This window comes from Osmerus mordax, chromosome 2 (assembly GCF_038355195.1).
Source record: "Osmerus mordax isolate fOsmMor3 chromosome 2, fOsmMor3.pri, whole genome shotgun sequence".
Taxonomy (NCBI): domain Eukaryota; kingdom Metazoa; phylum Chordata; class Actinopteri; order Osmeriformes; family Osmeridae; genus Osmerus; species Osmerus mordax.
In genome coordinates, this window is record NC_090051.1 from 10,506,942 (window position 1) to 10,531,899 (window position 24,958).

At 42.0% G+C, this 24,958-nt stretch overlaps 1 protein-coding gene across 1 annotated transcript in view; it reads right to left on the reverse strand.

The window, feature by feature from the left end:
• Window positions 1–3,453: 3,453 nt before the first annotated feature.
• The window catches only part of vil1 (villin 1), a 91,394-nt gene continuing 69,889 nt past the window's right edge, over window positions 3,454–24,958 (reverse strand). Inside the window, exons 14-20 of the mRNA XM_067254896.1 lie at window positions 19,794–19,973; window positions 19,374–19,519; window positions 14,112–14,256; window positions 13,764–13,952; window positions 13,490–13,558; window positions 13,100–13,243; window positions 3,454–4,304 (exon numbers count right to left, since the gene is read on the reverse strand). Of these exons, the coding sequence (XP_067110997.1) occupies window positions 4,191–4,304; window positions 13,100–13,243; window positions 13,490–13,558; window positions 13,764–13,952; window positions 14,112–14,256; window positions 19,374–19,519; window positions 19,794–19,973 (987 nt within the window). The 3' untranslated portion in view covers window positions 3,454–4,190. The remainder of the gene's footprint in view (window positions 4,305–13,099; window positions 13,244–13,489; window positions 13,559–13,763; window positions 13,953–14,111; window positions 14,257–19,373; window positions 19,520–19,793; window positions 19,974–24,958) is intronic.

Below are 24,958 nucleotides of genomic sequence, written 5' to 3' on the forward strand. Positions count from 1 at the left end.
GTACTAAGTGGGATTAGAATTGAATTAAATATACAATAAAATATAAGTTGCCCTAAATTACAATATAAAAATACAAATATTACAAAAAATACAAATGTACAAGATACAATTTTGTAATGCAGTGCAAAAAGCAGTGTGTTTTAAGCAAAAAGCAGTGTTTTAAGCACACTGCTTTTTGGGCAGCTGAGAGGAGATGGCGCAAGTCCAAAGACGGTCTGGACCTTGATAAGTATCACACCCTCCTTAAATCCTTCTCTGCCCGCATAACTGATGCTAAAACCCACTACTTCCTGAACAAAATTAACTCTGCCTCAAACCCTCACAAACTTTTCTCTACCTTCTCCACCCTTCTTAATCCACCTCCCCCGCCCCCCCCCTCTCCACCCTGAGAGCAGACGACTTCTCCTCCTTCTTTGAGAAAAAGGTTGCTGACATTAGCATTCGGTTCCCTGAACACACCTTTCCTATCCACTCACCCTCTATGACTGACCCTACTAAATGTCTAATCTCTTTCTCTCCCCTGTCCGAGGCAGAGATCTCTGACCTCATTCTCTCTCATCACCCCACCTCCTGTCCCCTTGATCCCCTCCCCTCTCTTTCAAACCATCTCCCCTCCATCATAACTGTTCTTTACTTCCGGCACTTTCCCCTCTGCCCTCAAACAGGCCAGATAGCCCTCTACTCAAAAAACCCTCCCTTAACCCAGCCGTCCTCCAGAACTACAGACCGGTATCACTGCTACCCTTCTTTTCTAAAACAATTGAACGCGCTGTATCTAACCAACTGTCAAACTTTCTCTCTCAGAACAACCTGCTTGACCCCAACCAATCAGGCTTCAAGACTGGCCACTCCACAGAAACTGCCCTCCTGTCACCTCTGCCAGAGCGGCTTCGAGGTCATCCGTCATCATTCTGCTGGACCTTTCTGCAACGTTTGATACGGTTAACCATCAAATCCTGCTCGCCAGACTTTCTGAGATGGGCATCACTGGCACTGCACTTCAGTGGATCTCATCCTACCTGTCGGGAAGATCCTACCAGGTCTCCTGGGGAGGCAAAGTGTCAGGCCGCCGCCAGCTCTCCACTGGTGTCCCACAGGGCTCCGTCTTTAGACCCCTCCTCTTCTCCCTGTACACCACCTCGCTTGGACCAATCATCACCTCCCATGGCTTCTCCTACCACTGCTACGCTGACGACACGCAGCTGTACCTGTCGTTCCCCCCGACTGATCCGGGGATCTCAGCTAGGATCGAGGCCTGCCTCACAGACATCTCCGCCTGGATGACCGAGCACCACCTCCAGCTGAACCTCGCCAAAACAGAACTCCCGGCCAAACCCTTCATCTCCCACGATCTCTAAATCACCCTGGGATTTGCGACGGTGACCCATTCATCCTCTGCCAGGAACCTCGGGGTGACCATGGATGACGAGCTCTCCCTCACAGCCCACATTGCTGCGGTCTCCCGGTCGTGTAGATTCACCCTCTACAACATCCGGAAGATCAGGAGATACCTGTCTGAGCATTGCAACCAGCTGCTAGTCCAAGCAATTGTCCTCTCAAAGTTGGACTACTGCAACTCGCTGCTTGCCGGTCTCCCAGTATGCGAATCCAGAGGATTCAGAACGCGGCAGCCCGTCTGGTCTTCAATCTACCCAGACGCTCCCATGTTATCCCGCTCCTCATCTCCCGCCACTGGCTTCCCATCACGGCCCATATCAGATTCAAGACCCTGGTACTGACCTTCCGTGCGGTGAACGGGACTGCACCAGACTACATCAAGTCTCTCCTTCAGCCTTACACCCCCGCCCGCCACCTACGGTCTTCTTCTGATATACCGTAGACCTTCTGACTATCTAAGGTAGAGCTAAACTGCTCAAAAGTGATCACAACCACTTGTTACTGTGTGAAGCAATTTGCCTTTATTGTGTGTATCTAGTTATCTTCTGTGCCGTCGTTTGAAGCATACATTTTAGCTCCGGCATTCGTCTCCCATTAGTATTGATCTTATTGATCATTTCACGTTATCGGGGCGGCGTGTGTTATCAGCAAACGTTCGCGTGTCGCATTATTAAACTGAGCATATCGATTTTTTATCCATTATTAAACTTAGCATTTTAATTGTTTAACCTTTTAATAGTCCTGTTAAATGTGCCTGAAAACGCCTAAACAACATACCCAAAGTACATTGAAAGCTGTTGTTGAACCATTTGGAGTACATGCATGTAAATGGTCTCTTTTGAAAGGTGACACTGAAGTTATTTCCCCTGTTGTTAGGACCCCTGTAAGTCCTACTGGTGTTGAGTAATAGAAGCTTGAACACAAGGAAACTGAAAGTTTCTATCTCCGACTAGATTTTGTTTTGAAAACAGAGGCCTGAAGAGGCCTAGAGGTGGTAGGGATTAGCTCATTTCAGAGCCAGTCAAAGCCAGTTTGAGAAATTCATTTACAACGAGTGTGTGTGTGGGGGGGTGCAGGACGCACAGACCTAGTTGGCTGTAGAGGGGAGAATCAATAAGAAATCTAATCGATAAGGAATCTAATCGATAAGCAGGAATTGATAAGGAGTCGGAATCGTTAAAATCTTATCAATACGCATCCCTACCGGTTGATCTCTGATCTCCAACTTAACCTGCTCCCGACCAGGTTAGGCGTTCAGCATGTGTTACCATGGTGATCTACCCCGGTAACAAGTGATCCACCGTCGTGATACAGAAAACCCTGGGTTGAACCTGAAGTTACCTCGTTAACGTCAAATCTTGAGGCCCCAGGTCGCGTCGCAGACGCGCCGCAGACGCGTCCTGTGTGAATTGAGGTTGCATCAAACTCGAGTCGCAGCTGTAACACGCCACAGTGTCCAGTGTGAATATGGCTTTGGGATAGTCAAGAGACCAAATCACAAACCATACTTGGAACGTTAACTGGCTCGCATATCAGAAGATCCCGATCGATTTATATAGCCTATATATTTTTATAAAAGATATGAATTATCAATATATTTTAATTAATATAATTAACTAGGCCTAATTAACAAAACGAAATAAGAAATTAAATAAAATTGGCCTAAATGCTCAAGCGCACACATTCGTTCTGACTGTTGGCTCAGACTAACAGCCTCACCTGTGAGATGGTCTCCAGGATACTGTTGCTAGAAATCAAGTTTGATAGCATTGTATTGACCGTTGCCTCTCTTATCTGCAGTGATATGGTTTAAATGATAGGTAAATGTCATCAGATCCTTATAATGATTGCCTTATGTCTGTTAATCTGTTTCCTTAAACATTTTGTAACAAAGCTTTTCAAACACTGAATACTTTTGGATAAAAAAAATACAATTATTCAGAATCTATAAAATAGTCAGGAATTAAGATTTCCTGACAAATCAGCTTCAACATCTTGAATCTATCTTGGGACAAATTAACCAAAAAAAGGTATGACAAACAAACATTGGGGAAATGTTGTTTATTGACTAGTTAGTATGGCAACTGAAATAACTCAATTTACATATTAATCTGTGCAAAGAGATCTAACTAATGAATCTATGCAAAGAGATCAAACAACAGAAAGCCAAATAACAGTTATTTTCATTTGAGTCTCATTTAATCTGGTGTATTAGATCTTGACACAAATTGTGAAATACATGACATCTACTTAGTTTCCTATTTAATCTAGTTGAGGCCCTCAAAAATAAATACACGAACAGAGCCAACATTAATCTATAAAAATGAGACCTTACTGGAATTTTGTTGACAAAAGTTTCTTTACAGGAAAAAAGTGACTTTTATAACAGTGTCTATGTAAAGTCTAATGGGGCAAATTCTTATGTGGCAGATTGTTTGATTACTCAATTGTAGATTATGTAGCAACAGTTTATTAGCAATATAATTTACACAATGAACGCCAATCTTTCAGTTATCACTGATCCAGACATTCTCGGATTAAGCATGCAATGAACGAGCATAATTGGGCCTCTGATCACAATGGGATCTATTTTGACAAAGTAGTTTCTCTGTTGTGTGAATCAACTGATAACCTTGAACAGTGCAGAGCATCAACAATTGAATTGCCTGAGAAATGTAAAGGGTTAACAGACACATTTAAATGGAATTCAATTTCATTCAATTTTTTCTTCAGGTATCGACTATTTGATATCATCAGGTCAGGATTAAACCTATTGTGTACATTTCCTCATCTTAAAACAGACCATGTTCTTTCTTCAGATTCTGCTGTTTCCACAACGGCATGGAATAGAAGTCTGGTCTGGACACACCCAAAGTCTGAGCAAAGTCTTCATTTGAGAGGTGCTCCTGTAAAATAAGTAGGATTGAAGGTGTCACAAGCAGCGTTGTTGTATAGTTATCCTGCCAGCGTAATTAATACTTGAATAAAATACATTTTAATGGCAGGAAGGACTTAAGATAGGGAGTCAGGTGGCTGAGTGGTTAGGGAATCGGGCTAGTAATCTGAAGGTTGCCAGTTCGATTCCTGGCCGTGCCAAATGACGTTGTGTCCTTGGGCAAGGCACTTCACCCTACTTGCCTCGGGGGATTGTCCCTGTACTTACTGTAAGTCGCTCTAGATAAAAGCATCTGCTAAATGACTAAATGTAAATGTAAAGATAGTAGTGGTGGGCCGTTATCGGCGTTAACACGCTGTGTTAACGTGAGACTCTTATCGGGCGGTAAAAAAAATATTGCTCTTAATCTATTCTCAAAGTTGGGCTGGGAGCTGGGTCTATACTACGCAAGCTATGATGACTTTCACCTTGATATTTTAGCGCGGATGTATACCTAGCCGAATTGCACTGTAGGGGGCAAGAACGAGTCTTCGAACCTGTGTGTATGCCTTGTGTATGAAATTATCACATCAAACGTGACGTGCTAACATGGATGCAGCTATGAAGCCTCCTGGTTTGCTTCAGGGAAAAATTTTTTTTTAAAGAAGCTTCCCAATGGAAACCTCGACAAGACTAAGGTTGTTTGCACCTTGTGCTATGCAGAATTCGTTTACTGTAGGAGTTCTTCCAGTCTTAAATACCACCTAAACGCAAAGCATCCCTTAGCTAATGCGGAAGATGCCGGGCCAAGCACTGATGTAGCGCAGGGGAAGAGTCGTTGTCAAACTACGATGTTTGAGTGCAACCGAGGCAAGCCCGTCAGCACAGCTCTATCAGCCAAGCTAACTAATCTAATAAACAGTTAATAAACAAAAGTACATCTTATTGAACATAATTTATTTTCATCACCAATTATCATAGTAGAACAGCTTTCTCAAGCAGTTTGTGATGCATTTTGGAAACAGGAGATGAGCTCCTGGTCTAATGCGCCACCCGTTCTCAAAGACTTACTTTTAGTCATTATTTGGGTAGCACACATATTCTCAATGACTTCGGCGGAATTCAAATGAGCCATTTTAATCTAGATTAATCTAGATTAACGGCAAGATAACAGTGAGATTAATGTAGATTTACAAAAAAAGAACACAAATCCTAGTGTAACATTGAAGTTGCGCGTTTAGTTGGGAGTACAAGTGTACAAGTTGCTGGCATTGTGACTAATGAATCACGCAGCCTGTCGTGTCATTTGTATTAGGGTTAGCAGCATGCCGAAACATTCTTACACTTTAGCTTCCAAACAGAAAGCTGTGCAGAAAGCACTCACCAGCAGCAACAGATCTGTAGCACGCGGACTTGGGATTGATGAAAGCTAAATAGATAGACTGTGTTTTAATGTAACCAATTAAATAACTGTTTTCCAATTTTTTTGGTGCAGTGTTTAATTGAGCCACAATGTCCATTTTTGGTGTAGCGTTTATTCGAGAGTGGCGTATATTTGAGGGCGGCGTTTAATCGAAGAAATACGGTATGTCTGTTTTATCACCCAGTATTTTAAAATTGTCAAAATCACACCGCGGAAAGCTCATGTAAGCCTATTTAGCTCATGCTTTGGTTTAATTGGGCATTTTGCCATCATGCAAATATGTTTTGTAAAGCGGATAAATATAACAAATAAATGCATTTAGCATATTCACACATGAGCGAAACAAATACAATTATATGCCTTGATAGTTTGCAATAATTTTGCAAATGGTAGCCAAACCATTTATGAATTTAATAAGGTAGGCCTAATAAAACGGCATGGGCCTTCATGTTATGATCATTGGATTCACAATAGTGTAACCAATCGTTCTTGAAGGCTTATAATTTATAACTAGAGAGGGTACAATTTCTGGGGAAATTGTAGGGTGTGCTTGCTTGCGTCGGTTGCACAGGGGTCCGTTTTTGAATGACATTTTTACAACTGATATTTCTGTATATTTTATATAAAAATGCATACTTATTATTTATTAAGATTACATAGATTTTTTTGCTGCTCATTTACAACTGAAAATACGAGTGAAGTGTAGAATGAAATAGATGTCTTCTCATTTCCCCTGCAAGAGGCAGCCTCATCGTTGAATCAAAATGAATACATTTGGCAGACCGGTGTAAAAATTGACCTAATCTCTATGACTTAAACGTCATTTTAAGTTTTTCCCTTCTCATGATATTTTCAGGCATTTAGCCTACTCATATTGCATTCATTCATGAACAAACAACCCCTTTGAAGATTATTCTACGACGTTACCCGGCAGTAGAAGATGGAATCGCGATTCAAACAGTACCATCTGCTAACTGAAAATATGCCCCCCAAAACGTAAATAAGCTTGACATTTATTTAGTGGAAAATCGCTCATTCATAAAAAGCTCACTGGTAGCGATCATTGTCAGTAACAACGCAAAATGCGATATAGCCCTGTGTGGGGAAGCTGCCCCGGTAAATTGTACTACTACGGTACAGTAGTAGACTACTGCTGTGTTCCTCTTGGTAGCGATTGCGTTGGTTGAATTGGATTTAACGTTCCGTTGTACGGTTTAGGCTGAAATTAATTATTTTCATGACCAGATTGACAACGTTTAGGCTGTGGCAATGAAGTTCAGGTTAGTAGTTAGATAGACTTTTGATTTAAGTAAGGGGAGTGCCGAACATTTTCTGTCGCCGTTTGACTTCCTAAACAGCTGTGTACTGTAGCTAGATGTTTTTGTAGTGTGTCTCGCGTAAGCTACAGCGTTGCAGTGAGCTACACTGGTTTGAAACCACAGTAATGGTAATTTCACCAACAAATCGTTTACTAATGTCAGAATAAATCCTACAACGAAAATGTATATGTGAGGAATGTTTATTTTAACGATTGAAAACAGATACATCATAGACCACTGTAGTATGTGTTGCCCGGGCAACACAGGCTAACGTCATGATGCTAATATTTCAGTGAAATAGTAGACTACTGTTTCCGAAAGTAGATGTACTTCCTTAATAATATCAGCTTATATTGTACATTACACATCACAATTGTGTGTCATATCACAAAGTAAAATGAGTAAATAGTTATCTACCTGGCCTCTTTTCTTGTGGCGTTTCTGCAGCTGCCTTGCAGTAAAGCTATAGTTAGCCTAGCTATCCCCCAAGTTAACAGATGCGAAACGAATGTTCTGCCAAAGGTAGTCACGCGTGTTTTCGTGACGTTAGTGACGTAGTGACGTTAGTAACGTCAGTGACTGTGGCTAGCAAATTAGCCACCGTTAGCTTCACGTTTCGCCACAAAAACTTAACTTAAGCCCAAACCATGCAACGGAACGTAAATTCCAATAGAAGCAAATCAATCGCTACCAAGACGAAACTTTTGACACCTACGTTGTCTATGTAGGCCAAATATTGACTGAGTTTTAGGGGGGCAAAAAGAATAATAATATATATGTGAGAGAACAAAGGTTGTGCCCTTGCCGAAGACAAAGCACACCCAATAATTAGAGACACTGACAGACTACAGTGTCTCCTTGATTCGGCAAGCCACACTTTTTCTCAACTCCCTTCACACACAATTTCCTCCTTCACAATCAAAGTCCCCCTTTTCTCATTACTGCCTAACATCAACAACAGCCCACTCAATAAAATAACATTTCAGAAATATCAAGAGGTATAAATGAGTAAATGAGCGTTTTAAAACCTCTTAAATCTGGCTGCAATGAATGCCCATATTTTGAACAAAGACTGCGTAAATGTAACAATGAGCTAAATTAAATGTATTCTTGAGCTGTAAGTAGGCCTATCAGAATGGAATGCTATATCAAATGCTAATTTCATTTTATATGCCTTTTGTAACCCGCCATCCACCCTTGAAACTGGACACCCAATGTTACAGTAATAGCCTACATAAAACCAAAATACACATTCTCAACCAGTATTATCCACTGCCTATTATAGGCTACACTGCCTGTCTTGTCATTCCGAAAGTTGTTAAATTAGGCTCAGCATCAACATGTAGGCTAACATCAAGTAAGCCTGTAGCCTAGAATTTCTATAACATAATAATAATAATAACATGGCTCTAATTTTTGCAATACTTGGACCGTGTCCTGACAATAAATGAAGAACATTACATGTTTTACCAGTATTACTAGATCTAATTAGACCATTGAATGTTTATGATGTCCCTGTGTGTTTATACTTTTGACTGGGGACACTACGCTATAATGTCAGCCAACTAAAATGTTGATAATGTCGGGCTGCCATCTAACCCGCAACGTGTTTGACATCCTTTAGCCAATAAATTACATTTTGCTGATTGATTGAAGGGCTAGACAACAAACGCTCTCATGAAATAATCACAGACTAACAAATAAATGACAGATTGACAAAGGCACGTTCATTTTCAGACCATGCCTTTGTTCCGTACAAGAAGCGCCATCTAGTGACCATTATGTGTCAGTAACAACGTCCCTGTCTGAAGCCTCAGGGGACATTTGACCCCAGACCGTGCTTTAAGTAGGTCAAACTGGCTTGGCACCTAGTGTTAAGGGTTCTTTGCACTTTTGTAGAACAAGGGGAGATTGTCTTTTGTAGACACTAGTGCATAGTGCCCATGATGCAGTTGGTGATTTAATATGTCAGTGAAACACAAATAAAGGTTACTTGAACTATAGATATTGCATAGTGCCTGTATTGGTGGCACACAGATTCCTGGAATTATAGATAGGGCACAATTATGTCGGTGACACACACAGATGTCTGGAATTATAGATAGATAGTGCAGTGCCCGTGATGCAGCTGGTGATGACAGTTTTTCTCAGTGGTTTTGGTACCTACCTTTCTCAGATCACAATTGAAATTATCCTAAAGTATTGTTTAACCTCCACATCATCTACTCTAATCAAATTGCCAATTGCTTACGTTGATCAAAATGTATTATGTTGGTTCTTTGTTAAATTGTCTTACCACCACAAACATCATTTAGTTAATAACAGAAGTCATTACATGCACAATGGTTGAGCCATTTGTCATAATTGTAGGCCTAATTCACCATACAGCGCTGGCATGTACATTTGAATGTGCAGGCAGTTTTGACATCAGTAAACCCATACAGTTATGTAACAGAATTCACTTATCTATTCTGAAAGTATATCCAATTTACATTGTCATTTTGTTAGCTAGCCAGGAAATCCCTTTGAAAGCAGTTAATTATCGGTTGTAAAAGAGAATTTGCTTCTAAATAATGTAACAGAATTTCCCTATTTTCCTTTCTACGAACTCTGGTGCGTTAAGTGCTTTGTTTCATTTCATTGCGAATGCCTTTGTTAATCGCATTACTTCATTAACTAAACAAAATTCACTGAAGTTATCATACAGCCTCCTAGTGCATCCGCTATTGAAGCATACGGTGTGGAAAGAGTTATTGAAGGAATGAGTGAGTGACTGTTTACCATTTTGTCTGACTAAATGTTTATTATTATGATTGGTGACTCATTATTGGGTGTGCTTTGCCTTCGGCAAGGGCACAACCTTTGTTCTCTCACATATATATTAAACTTATTTCTTTTTGCCCCCCTAAGTCTCAGTCAATATTTGGACTACATAGACAACCTAGATGTCAAAAGTTTCGTCTTGGTAGCGATTGAGTTGCTTGTATTTTTATTTACGTTCCGTTGCAAGGTTTAAGTAGAAATTACGTTTTTGTGGCGAAAGGTGGCTAACTTGCTAGCCACAGTCACTGAAGCTACTAATGTCACTAACGTCACGAAAACTCGCGTGACTACCTCTAGCAAGAACATTAGTTTAGCAGCTTGTTAACTTCTGGGAGATAGCTTGGCTAGCTAACTGCTTTACTGCAAGGCAGCTGCAGAAACGCCACAAGCAGAGGCCTGGGTGATAACTATTTGCTCATTTTACTTAGTGATATGACACACAATTGTGATGTGTAATGTACAATATCAGCTGATATTATTAAGGAAGTACATCTACTTTGGGAAACAGTAGTCTACTATTTCACTGAAGCATTAGCATCATGACATTAGCCTCTGTTGCCCGGGCAACACATACTGTACTACAGCGGTCTATGATGCATCTGTTTTCAATCGTTAAAATAAACATTCCTCACAAATAAATTTTCGTTGTAGGATTTATTATGACATTAGATTACAAGTAAACGATTTGTGGGTGAAATTATCATTACCTGTGGTTTCAAACCACGGTAGCTCACTGCAACGCTGTAGGCTACAGCCTGTAGCCTACGCGAGACACTAGTAGCTAGCTAGCTAACAAAAACATCTCCACAGCTGTTTACAGTCGGAAGTCAAACGGCGACAGAAGATGTTCGGTACTACCCTTACTTAAATCAAAAGTCTTTCAATTGGTGAAACTATCTGAACTGTGACTACTAACCTGAACTCCATTGCCACAGCCTAAACTTTGTCCATTTGTTCATGAAAATAATTAATTTCAGCCTAAACCGTACAACGGAACGTTAAATTGAATTCAACCAACGCAATCGCTACCAAGACGAACACAGTCTAGTACTGTACTGTAGTAGTACAAATTACCGGGGCAGCTTCTCCACACAGGGCTATATCGCATTTTGCGTTGTTACTGGCAATGATCGCTACCATGCAGGACCGGATTAAGGCAATGGGCTTTAGGGGCTGCAGCCCTGGGCCTCGCGACCAGGGGGGCCTCAGGTTGCCCGATGTCGAGTGAGTCAACGGCAGCGCGCATAACATTAGAAACATTCAGAGTGAAAACAAAAATAATGTGCGAAAATGTCCGGTCAAAGAAAGCATGAGAGTGGGGCCAAAATCCGCAATAGGACTGAGCTCGAATAGCTTCGGCGACTTTTTATAGTACAAAATGGCTGTCAATCAAAAGGAGATGCAGTCTTTCGACAGACCCTCCAATCATTACGCGGAAGCCCAGCGTCCAGGCCAGCCCACTCCTCCATTCACCCCCAGAGATGCTGAGCGTCCGTGGGCGGGACATAATCGCAGCATTTATCCAATGACCGTATAGTTTCGAAGCACTGAAAAAAACTGTTCAAAGCAGCCCCATTGAAGTCCATCGAAGCTGGGCTTCGACAGGGAAATGCACTGTGACGCTACTGGACTGTATGAGAAAATCAGTCAGTCGACCTGCTACGTAGCTGATTCTGAACGAACTCGTCTTCGAGATGACCGTGTTCTTAACGCATTTAAAATGTTAACACAATAGTAAATATTCGACCATATTTGTTTTATATACTTTATGGCAGTCTTAAAGAAATCGCCACTGCATACAACACTTTTTCTGCTCACGAGTTCCATTTTCACTTTCTTTCAGCCTACTGCATTGAACGGACCACCTACGTAAACACCTTCCCGTAATCAACGGCGGCGCCACTATTTCGACCAGCGTAGTGCATGCGTAGAGTTCGGGTTCGGTGGAATTTTTTTTTAAGGTTTAGCCGAAACAGACTCCCGTCAAAAAGCCCAATATTCGGCCGAAACCAAATCCTGGATTCGGTGCCTAGTCAATAGAGCATGACATACTGTGCCAACTGGACTTTGAAGAGCTCATTGATGAGTTTGCATTAAGAATAAACAAAAACGGGCCTTTTAATATCACTGATGTGATTATGGTGAGTCACATGTTTAAACTGATCATATTTATAGAGTGGCTCTGTGGACTTTAAAGCACTGATGTGTCAGTGCACCTGGCGTTGGTTTGTGTGCCTGTCATGATGTGCGTCGGGGTGACATAGGGGCCTCTCCCTGGTAATTAGCCCCAGGCCTCAAAATGTCTTAGGCCCTCCGGCCCTGCTGCCATGTATTCGTTTTGATTCAACTATGAGGCTGCTGATCACCATTCCCTCTTGCAGGGGAAATGAGAAGACAACTATTTCATTCTACTCTTCACTCTTAGTATTTTGAGTTGTGAATGAGCAGAACAAAATATGCTTCTAAATCTATGTAATCTTTATAAATAATAAGTAGGCTATGCATTTTGTATATAAAATATACAGAAATATCAGTTGTAAAAATTTCATTAAAGAACGTACCCCTCTGCAACCAACGCAAGTAAGCACACCCTACAATTTCCCCAGAAATTGTACCCTCTCTAGTTAATAATATTTTTTAATTTGTGGGGTTTTGGGTCTGTGAATGAGAATAAGTTGGACATGGTTTGAGCAATAGGCTATACCTATTAAGAGCTGCTCAGGCGTTAACGCTAGCTAACAAAACTAGCTAAAACTATTCTACTCAGTGTAGTTGGGTGCATGCACCGTTGATGATTAGTTTGTAGATGGTAAGTTATTGATGATGAGAAATATAAATTGTTATTTGTAACACTTTCTAGTTTTAAGCAATGTCATCGTTATTTTAAGTAAGCAAACATTTATAATATACCCATCACACAACATCTCACATCATGTTGCATCTTTCCGCAACGCCAGAAACCTCAAATTAAATGAGGAACATCTGTTGATTTGCAATAACACACACTCATCTGTACAAGATCACTTGTTAATCATTGGTCATTGTATGCTACCTGGTATTCTGTGTATACTTGGTGTATATATTTTTGGAATACAATGCCGTGTATAATTTGTTTATAACTGTAATTTGTGTGTGATTGTTTGATTACATTGCTGTAACCAAGCAATTTCCCCTAGGGGATGAATTAAACCCATCTTTCTCTCTTTCGACTCTTCGTTGTGTCAACTACAGTGTAATCCAATTTTGATATCATCAAATTACCTCTTTTCTAGTGGGATCCACTCCATCTGGGAGGTCCTCAGCCAGGCTGTTGACCAGCTTGTCAGCAGGGAAGATGGACAGAACAGTGGGAGACAGAACTCCCACTTCTGTAGAGGTTTGTGTGGAGTTGGAAGTAGGCCTGTCCTATACCCAGACACAGACACCCATTACCAAACTACTCAATCCAATCCAAACTGAATTCCTCCATTGGGAGGAATTGTAGGCTTTTGTGGGTTCTAACAAAAACATCAAGGGTAAGAGTTGGCTGATACTGACAAAGAACAGTGTAGCAATAATGGAGGATTACTGTCATTTTCTTGTCATTATGTACAGAGACAATGAAGGAAGATTAAGGAAATGTTGAGGTGCAATAAGAATAAGTCTACTCACCACTGTAATTTGGATTAAGTCAGTGGCATCCCCAAGCTCAGCCTTGAGTTCTTCATAGGACTTCCCCCCCTTTGGTCACAGTCACAATATTGACATGGACAGTTATTTCAACAATTCTCTTAACTTAGTTTAGGTACTATTTTAGTTTCCCATACAGTGCATAAATAAAATATGAATGACAATGAATAGTAAAAAGACTACACTGTGCTGTTCATTAAAATCATATGATTAACCTAGCTGTTAAACAAATGATTACTACTGTACATGTACATACACTCCACATGCAGGGGTCCCAGGCTTTGAACCACCCTGTAAATGTGGGAGGCTCAAAGCCTTGTTTGACCAGTACAATGGTGGTTTCCACATCCCGACCCCCAGGATGGGTGAGCAGATATTCCTGTGCTGTGCTGATGGCCGCTTCCTTCTCTTCTTTATTGGCTCCATTGCCAATCCACAGAAACACCTGTGATGGAAGACACAGTAGAGACAGAACATAGACAGAGGAAGGACACTGAGGAGGGTAGAGAAGGAGTCTGCACTTGGAATTTTCATTGAACATTCATATTATTCAGTTGGAATTGGAGTTGTAAGTTAACACATGCAAATATTTTTTTGTTTTTACCATATCCCAGATATCCAGCAGCATTATATCATCCTCATCGAGATCTGTCTGGTTGAAATTTGTGATCTCTGTTGCCAGAAAACGTCCCGTTTGATTGGAGCACTCAAAGAGACGTGGGGTGATGTTGCTGTGCTCTTCCTGAAGTCTTAGAGGATTACAATAACATTGAGGATACTTTAAGAATATGAACGTTTTGGGTAAATGCATCTGTTGCTGATTGTACTGTAAATACAATTGAACTACAGGGGATTCTTAAAGGGACAGTTCAACACAAATAAAACAAATCTGTTGTGCCATTTATCCATCTAGATTGTTTTGGTATGAATTGAATTGGTATGAGTTTTGTAAATGACTGTATAAAGGTAAATTAGTGTACAAAAGATTTTCAAGTGTATCTTCCAAACCGATTTTCAAAAGCGCAGAACAGATTTGTGTCTTCAAAACTGGCGCCTTTCCAATTTGGCGCGTTGACACTTTTGGCCGTGTCTCATTAGCAAATTTGGGCCAAAAAGATTTTCAAGCAAGGCCATGCCCGTGGCTCTCCAAGTTACACCCACTAGTGTGCTGATTGGACCAGATCTTCCATGCGTAAACCCCTCACTTCTCGGCTTGAAGCAAAGACCCTGATGGATTTAGGTGGTATTGCATTTCCGTTTTGGCACCTCTTTGGAATTTTATTAATTCATGTCAAAATATCTCAAACTATGTATATATATTTTTTTTTCTGTTCTCAAACTTGGTCTCCAAATACTAGCTTTTTCATAGAAGAATGCTACATTTGCAGATTTTGGGGGAAAAAATTGGGAAACTAGGACCCCATTTATTTGCTCACTTCAAAGACGGCATTGACCAATTATGAAGCCCTGGGCACAGCACTGTACTGAGCAAAACTGGACGAGCTGGAAGTTCAACGTGGCAGTGAGCATATCTTGGTTTTTCGATCCTCAATGCGCCACAGAGCACTTACCATAGAAATTAACAGGACGACATATTCAAACCGCTTTGATATTTGCTCTTCTTAATAGTAGGTCTATGGAGGCTGAAAGCGTTTTATACAACACGACAAATTGCTTTCTGTGCATGAGAATGATGGTTATGGAGATAACTCCAGCTCTGAGTGGAATGGAGTGCGCCACTTCTGGAACAGAAGGTGATGGTAATAGCTGTATGCCAACCGCTGCAAAAAAGTTCTATGTTGTGGAGCTGTACCCTATAGGGGCTCTGCTCCTATTGGTTTACCCCTCTATGGTCACAAAGCCAATCACTGAAGTCCCAAAATGTAACCACGCCAGATTCCCCCTATTTCAATCAGGAGAGACCTGGGATGAGTAAAGTGATGTTTATTACAGAACGATAAATGTACTGTAAGTGTTTGGAGCATAGATCCCATGGGGGATTATTGATCAAAGGGCGCCTGCCCGACATCCGAAGAAGAATCCCCCACGGAGTCCAGACACTGTTGGCGGTGGTTGTAGCCGATGACCCAAGTAGAAGAGTCGAAGAACAGCGATAAAGCACCGGGTGGCGACGGGGAGACGGAGGGTCGCGCACTCGATAGCATGGACAAACTACACAGGGAGAGAATCGTATTTAAAGGCACGGGATCATGTGATCATTTCACAGCAATAATTGAAAGACGGGAGCGCTTATCAAACTGAAACCCAGATGACAGCCCAACATAGGAAAGAGGGAAAGTAGAGCGTTATTAGCGGGGGGAGTAAGTAGTGAAACATTATCGAGTATGCCCGAGTGCAGGGATCAGTCTTGCCTGACTGAACTTGCGCTAAGCTTCATATAACAGGGCGCCAGCCCGCCGCTCATTCTCCCAAAACTATTATGAAAAACTGCTGGGTTGAATAAGGCGAGCTGGGTTACATTTACATTTATTCATTTAGCAGACGCTTTTATCCAAAGCGACTTTACAAAAGTGCATAGGTCACTGATCATAACGAGATAGCTCCAAACATAGCTGGGAGACAAAACATGAAGCATACATTCTGAAAAACCAAATAAGTGCCAAAGGCCAGAACCACAAGAGCATGTAGACAAGTTACAATTAAACAACATGAACCTCAAAAGTGCAAGAGTGTACCTGTAGAAAAAACAAGCAACAATAATATATTTCGCAGAGTACAAGAATTTTAAATCAGTTACAACTAACCAACAAGAGCAACAAGTCTCTCAATAAGAGTCATTTGTGATCCTGGAGGAAACTAACATCAGGTCCAGCAAATCATTCCTAAGTACCGTTGTACTCCCGGAACAAGTGCGTCTTGAGCCTTTTCTTGAAAGTGGGGAGACAGTCAGTGTCTCTGATGGAGGTGGGGAGTTGATTCCACCATTGGGGGGCCAGACAGGAGAAAAACTTGTGTTGGGACCGGGCGCTCTTGAGCGGTGGGACCACCAGACGGTTGTCAGAAGAAGACCGTAGGTGGCGGGTGGGGGTGTAAGGCTGGAGGAGAGACTTGATGTAGTCGGGTGCAGTCCCGTTCACCGCTCGGAAGGTCAGTACCAGGGACTTGAATCTGATATGGGCTGTGATGGGAAGCCAGTGGAGGGAGATGAGGAGCGGGGTAACATGGGAGCGTCTGGGTAGATTGAAGACCAGGCGGGCCGCTGCGTTCTGAATCCTCTGGAGAGGGCGGGTTGCGCATGCTGGGAGACCGGCGAGCAGCGAGTTGCAGTAGTCCAAGTTTGAGAGGACAAGTGCTTGGACTAGCAGCTGGGTGGAATTCTCAGACAGGTATCACCTGATCATCCGGATGTTGTAGAGGGGACATCTACACGACCGGGAGACTGCAGCAATGTGTGCTGTAAGGGAGAGCTCGTCATCCATGGTAACCCCGAGGTTCCTGGCTGAGGATGAAGGGGTCACCGTCGCAGATCCCAGGGTGATTGAGAGATCGTGGGAGATGGAAGGTTTGGCCGGGATGATGAGAAGTTCTGTTTTGGCGAGGTTCAGCTGGAGGTGGTGCTTAGTCATCCAGGCGGAGATGTCTGCGAGGCAGGCCTCGATCCTAGCTGAGATCCCCGGATCAGTCGGGGGGAACGATAGGTACAGCTGCATGTCGTCAGCGTAGCAGTGATAGGAGAAGCCATGGGAGGTGATGATTGGTCCGAGTGAGGTGGTGTACAGGGAGAAGAGGAGGGGTCCAAGGACGGTGCCCTGTGGGACACCAGTGGAGAGCTGGCGGGGGGGGGCCTGACACTTTGCCTCCCCAGGAGACCTGGTAGGATCTTCCTAACAGGTAGGATGAGATCCACTGAAGTGCAGTGCTAGTGATGCCCATCTCAAAAAGTCTGGCGAGCAGGATCTGATGGTTAACTGTATCAAATGCTGCAGAAAGGTCCAACAGAATGATGACGGATGACCTCGAAGCCGCTCTGGCAGACTGGAGGGCAGTGGTGACTGACAGGAGGGCAGTTTCTGTGGAGTGGCCAGTCTCCAGTTGTGTATGGCCCCGCAAATTGCAAGGGCCCCGCCTTCCCCTCGTGTCAATGTTTACAACTTCGATGAGAGTATGAAGGGGAACTATCCTTCCGGTTACTAAAAAACTACAAAGAAAACACCATGACAGTTCTTTCCTGACCAAGTTTGATGTTGGTAAATAACAGTAAAGTTAAATTAATGTTTCGGTGAATCTCTCGCTAGTCTGTCTTGCTAACCTGTCTGGGCAGTTTATCTCTTGGTTTGTTTGGTCTTGCTTACTTTGTGCCTGACAAAAGTGAGAGTGAAATACAACTATTTATTAAGTTTGTTAAACGGCAACGGCAAAAGTGTTTATAAATTGCAGCTCGGAAAAGATAACTGTGTCGCACTTGAACATGCGTTCATATGCATGTGCACAAAATGAAATTTGCGCTTTCCAGCAGCAACCTCTGTGGGGACCAGTCCAGGCAATGTATGGGCATGATGGCACTCCTCATAGGTACATATGTGCATAGTCACATCATTTTAAAACAAGACAGTTACAACTCTGGACTAATGCAAGATGGAAAGGAATGGATTGACCTTGACTTTTGATTTACTGGGCATATATTGATGCACATCCCTCAGTAAAAAATAGCCATCAAGTATTCAGCCAAACCATAGTATAAATTGTATTTTAGATGAAGCTAACCGTTTTGTTTAAAGGAGGGAGGATTGTAGTGGGAGCACCGGGGTGTCACGTGTGACTGTGTGGCAATGGCAAATGGTTTACATGGCTCATGGGTCAGGTAAGAAGAAATTTGAAAATTTGCTTTGGCCCCCAGGGAGGTCAAGACCGGCTCTGGGAGTTGGAAAATAGGAGTAGTGTTTGATTCTGTGACATGCTTATGTGATATGACATAATGTTCACTGTTTATTATCTGTTATCCTAGTTGTAGGCCTAGTAGATAAGCCGCCTACTGGATTTATCGAATGCAAACTTCATTTGCACACATAATGCACAACTGCTCATGCATAGCCTGGGATCCACACTGGGAACTGGAGTCCCAATATTACAGTAATTAAAACGACGAATTTCAGAAGAAATATTTGATTTTACAAACTAATTACACTTGCCTCTCATATTTGCAATACTTGGACCGTGCCCTGATAATAATGTTTTACCAGGATAACTGGATATATCAGACCATTGCATGTCTATGATGTCCCTGTGTGTTTATACTTATGACTGGGGACAACAACGTGATCATTGTCAGCCGACAATAGAATGTTGCTTATGTTGTGCTATGCATTTATAGACCAACTGCAGTCTAACCTGCAACATTTATGACATATTTTATAGAAAAATTACGATTTGCTGAATGATTGAAGGGCTAGGCAACAAACGTTCTAATGAAATAGTCATCGACTATCAACACGGAAAGGAATGACAGATTGATGAAAGCCAGTTCATTTTCCAACCTTGCCTTGGCCACGTGCAAGTGCCATCTAGTGATCATTAACTGTCAGTAACAACGTCCCTGTCTGAAGACTCAGGGGTCATTTGACCCCCTATCCGTACTGTAAGTAAGGAAAGCCGGATACACCGTGATGCAATTTCAATCACATCACACACCCACAACTCAACTGGAAGCTTAGCTAAACAGCAAATTATGCGTATTTTAGTGATCCTAAACATGGTGTTTTTTATACTGAGTGACTTCTTCAACACTTAAACTTAAGTAATATGCAAGAAAAGGAAAACAGTAAAAACAACAACTAAAAACCAGTAAACTATTGGACTGCAGAAGAACCAGTGCTATGAAGATTGAAATTTAGTATATGCATAGGACCTCTTGCTGCTGGCATACTGGGACTTTCCTCCCAGGTTCACCCAGAAGTGTGCTGGCTCCTGGCCCTCTGCGAGGACTTGCTTTTCCCTCCTGGAGATTATGTCTGCCACAGATTTGCCCATCTCTCGCTCATCACCACTGCAGCCCTAGAATAGACACAAAAGTATGTACACTGCTAAGGCATGTTATGATGTTGTGTCCTATTGAGTTTAGCATCACCTATGGCTTATCTGTTTTTATTCTGTAAAGTCCTCAATAATGATAACAGTTATTTTATATACAATTTACAGATACTATAATCACTTTATCATGCAGTAATTGGGAACCAATCTCACTCTCTGATATGTTTAAACAACCAATGGCACTTTATTATTATAGGTTAAAACCATCATAATCCATAGACCTAAATTGTGTGCTAACCTTTCCATACCACAGGTAGCAGCATGTATCTGTGCTGAACACAAACACGTCATTGGAGTTGAGGGAAGAAGAGCGAGCTGGCACTTCAATGGCACGGGTGTTGAATTCATTTGTGCCGTGCACGTGGAACAGACGGACAGCAGGCAGGGTTTGTGTGGTGCTTATTCTGGAGCTCCCCTCCTTTAAAAAACACAACCAAAACCAACTGGTGGTGACATTTATATTCTCCACGCTATAGAAACTACAACAATTTACTTAAAATGTGTTATGTATGTGTAGGATACATATATGTAGTTATGCTAGTTTGAGACCACAATACCTATGGAAATAAGAGTGAATGCAGATATAATTTGAAATTATTACGTTAGTTGTTTCCACTTCTGTTGTCGAAGCAAACAGGATCGCCTTAGGCGGTTAATGTTAGCACTACAGCTTAGCAAACAACCTATCGTGATTCAACTCAGCTTCAGTTAGCTCTAGCAGTACCAGGGAGTCACTGGTGGCTGAGTGGTTAGGGAATCGGGCTAGTAATCTGAAGGTTGCCAGTTCGATTCCCAGCTGTGTCAAAATGACGTTGTGTCCTTGGGCAAGGCACTTCACCCTACTTGCCTCGGGGGAATGTCCCTGTACTTACTGTAAGTCGCTCTGGATAAGAGTGTCTGCTAAATGACTAAAATGTATATGTAAAATGTAAATTAGTTGTTTGTTTATCATTTGAATATAAATGTGTACACAACAGTTTGTTCCAACCAAGTAGGCCTACTTTGATTGGACAAGAGGAATTCCATGAGTGCTGACATTTGACGGCCTCAGACAGCATGAGTCCGCCACTGTGCCTTATGAAAAGGCTCTTGTCTTGATTTGATTTGCAACTAGGGGATGTTCTAGACCATGGGGGGGCAATCTGGGGCCAGTTGTACTGTTAGAAAGGCCAGTTACATTTAACACTATTGTTGTCATATAGTTTTCTTCCCAGCATTGCAAGCACTAACAAAAGCAAAAACAGTGGCACTCCAGAAATGTTTCATAGGAGTGGCGAAAAAGAGAAGCAGAAAAGTGCAACACCCTCCCACTACCATTATCTCTAATTCACTCTCCTGAGTCTCATCTGCCCAGAACGGGCAGAAAATATTAGATGGCATTGTATTAAGGCCCAATTGGAGAAGAGACAATGGGCCCTATCTTGCTCCCAGCGCAATTGACTTTGTACACTGACGCATGTATCATTCCTATTTTGCACTCCACGCTCAGCTGACTTTTCTCTTCACAGACGCACATCGGTAAATTAGGGAATTAACTTGCGCTCCCGGGGGCGGTTCAGCGAAAAGAAGAGGCGTGTTCCGGCACAAAAGTTCCCTGGTGCTATTTTGCAGTTTCAGAAAACAATTCCGCCACAGACCAGGAAAAACATAGTCTAAAGTCAGTGGCGCGTTATTCAGATGCTATTTTAAGGGTGCATGCTTGGTCCGTGCGCACTGCTGGCGAGGCTAGGGTCTTCTTTCTGCGAAGCTGCGTTACATTGTTTTGATTTATTGTATGGCTGTGTTACATTTCTTTCATGTCAATGATTACAACTATTTTCATGAGAAATCTCTATGTATGTGAACTTGATTTGTGGCAATTTCCTCCCACGCCTGTTTAACCAAAGCTTTGGGTGGGTTTCTTCTCCCACATATAATGTCACTTCTCTATCTTTTACGGCCCTGACGAGAACGTCGGTCTCCTCGGCTGTGAACCGCTCTTGGCGTGCGCCTGGCAAATCCGCCATTATAATGAGATGGGTATGGCTGCAGCCTCCCGTCTCATGCCCTCCCATCTCATGCCCTCCCATCTCATGCCCAGGCTGTCCAATGGTAAGTTCAGAGGGTCAAAAATACTAAATCGCAAATTATTTTAGGGATGGAGTTAAAGGTAAGTTCGTGAGCACGTTTGTTGCAATAAATTGAAAAACTTGAAATTGAAAAATGTTATCCATATAGTTTGCTGATTTCTGGATGTTATTGTTCTGTCCCTGATCTTAACGTATATTTGATGAAACCTGCGATGACCTTCATTTAAAACTGCATCAGCATGTTTTATGTTGACATTTGTTAGCGAATATTAGCTAACGTTACCTAGAGAAATTTATGGTTGCAGACTTTGATGGTTTCTTTTTGTGATTTTCCTTAAGGTACACATCAGTGTCTTTAAAAAAAAGAACACATCGCAGGTGACAAAATGCATGGTGTGCTGTACCGACCATCATTGTCCCCCAACCGTCGTGGTTGTGCCTAACCTTAACCTCGACCTCTGTGCTCTTACTTGACTCTGCTTGCTGACCTTAACCTCTCTCCTCTGCTACGACTCCTGGCCTTAAACTAATCCTAACCTCAACCGTGGTTGTGACGCCTAAACTCAACCGGGCCTCCCAGGCTGCAGCTGTAGAATGGATTTTTAGTTTGTAGTCTAGCTTTAAAAAAAACACGTACAACAAAGTAGGAAGAAGAAATAGCGGACCAGACAAGCTTTTATTTTGAAAAGTAGAAGCATGAGACGGGAGGGCATGAGGCAGGAGGCTGTAGGCTGCAGCCATATACTCTTGATTATAATAGCAATCCGCCATGGAACAAGCGCACCTGCTCTTAAAGGGAATGTGAGATGACGCTCTGATTGGTTTATTGCACATTACGCCCAAACCACACCTATGAGTAATGTAGCTACTTCAGACCAACCAATTTTAGATTTGTGTCGGGCGCAAGAGTCATTTATCCCGACGGTATAATAGCAACAGCGCCGGAGTCCCGCCCACAAAGTGACTTGAGTTTCGCGTTTGATACTTCCGTTTCAGATCATTAAAATAGGGCCCTACATGTGTAAATGGATGTTGAAACTCAGTGCTCTGAGTTGGTGCATGTACGTTTAGGCAACGGTAGCCTTTTAAACCTTTAGGTTTAAAAAAATCTCTCTTTTATACATTTATAATAAAACACATGTAGTAGGGTAGAATAGAGGAACAGGGCAAAGGGTGCTGGTGTGGAAAGTCCCCCAAAAATGGGCAAAATGGGCAAAATATATTAGATGGCATTGTATCGAGGCCCAATTGGAGAAGAATCCATAGGATATTTACAATTGTAGTAGGCCATTAGATCTGTTTTAGAAGTTCAGGGGTGTCATTTGTTGGATATGAAGCCCCCACCCCCCACTCCACAGACAGTTGGTGACAGAGAGGTGCAGACATTAAGTTAAACATAGTCATGCGTTAAGAGTAGAGTAAAAAATAGAGACTAAATGTGTAAATGGTGTTGAAACTCTGAGTTGGTGCATGTCAGTTTAGGCAAAGGTAGCCTTTTAAACCTCTAGGTTTAAAAAAAATTCTGATTTGATTGGAACTCTCTTTTATACATTTATAGTTGGATTTTACATTTAATTCATTTACGAAGTTTTTTAACTCAACCAACCATAACACAGTACATATGGTATACAAAGCTGCAGTCAGATTTGGCGAAATTGTTAACTTGGATGTTATCTTTACATAAAGATTGGGGTCTTGTGTTTACAAACAATGAGGGTGCGCACGCAGCTTCAAGGCAGAAAGACGCGTTCCATTTCACTTTACTGTACCCTACACTTTTAATGTTCCCGCCACCCCCCCCCCCCCCTTTCTGAATAAAGTTCGATTGATCTGATTTGTTGATTTCTGTTGCTATGAAAACCAGTTTAGCCAAGCTAACTAACATTGTTTTTAGCTAGCTTGCATTACCATTCAATCGCTAACAAAACATTAGTAAAAATAGCTTGCTAATCGGGCAGAACCTGTTCATGCAGGAGACTCCGAGACCTTAGCGGGTCACTAGCATCTCATCATATCACGCAGTCGGGGCATACCTTCTTAGCAGCGTGGGTTATTACCCAATTTCACTCAAACGGAGTTGTGCTTTTACATGCATTAAACCTTATGTTCACCAATGATTCAATTACTGCTAGCATCATAGTTTGTTTGAGACTTCAAGACCGTAGCGCGTCACTATCTTCTCGTCATATCACTCAGTGGTTTTACAGGCCTATATGTTAGTGCATGTAAACCAGCAGATAATATTTTAAAGGGGCGATTGATTGCAAAACCGATTTTACCTTGTCATAGTTGAAAAATGACATCTTGGTGTGTAAAATAGACATACAGTGAACCTCAAAGTCCATTGAAACCTCTTTCCTATCAACATTTCACTTCTCACTACTATTTTGAAACTGCAACTTGCAAAAGCTAGCTTTTGAAACCTTGTGACGTCACAAGTTGCAGCATCAACTTTGTCACGCCCCCAGATTTACATTTACCCGCCCTCTGGTTTTCTGGTCCAGGAACATAAACGGAGGTCGCGTGGATCTCCGACACTTTTTAAGTTTTCAAGATATTTAAAATGGAGCGCCGTAAATGCAGTGTTCCAGGCTGTACCGGGAATCCTGACACTTTTTACCATATTCCCAAAGAACAAGACACTAGACAGGCATGGCTGATGTTTATCTATGGGAATATCCCTATTTATTAACGCTGATTTGCAAGGAATGCAAGAACAGCTAGATAGCAAAACACCTAGACTGTAGGCATGTAAACTAGTTTAGCTTGCTAACGCAAGAGCATAGGTAGAATGTGTGATTATTTAGCCTAGTTTATTGGCAATGGGGATAACATTATTTCATGTTCCTGACTGTGTTTCATTCAAATAAATAACCCATGTTGTCATGTAAATCTACAATTCAAGATGCATGTTTCTCCAGATATATTTTTCAGCAAGATAGCTACATTTTACATTTACATTTTAGTCATTTAGCAGACGCTCTTATCCAGAGCGACTTACAGTAAGTACAGGGACATTCCCCCGAGACAAGTAGGGTGAAGTGCCTTTCCCAAGGGAACAGCGTCATTTGGCACGGCCGGGAATCGAACTGGCAACCTTCTGATTACTAGCCCGATTCCCTAACCGCTCAGCCACCTGACTCCCTGGTACTGCTAGAGCTAACTGAAGCTGAGTTGAATCACGATAGTTTGTTTGCTAAGCTGTAGTGCTAACGTTACCCGCCTAAGGCGATCCTGTTTGCTTCGACAACAGAAGTGGAAACAACTAACGTAATCATTTCAAATTATATCTAGTCAATTTGTTAAAAACAGTGTTGTGTAGACACAATAGATT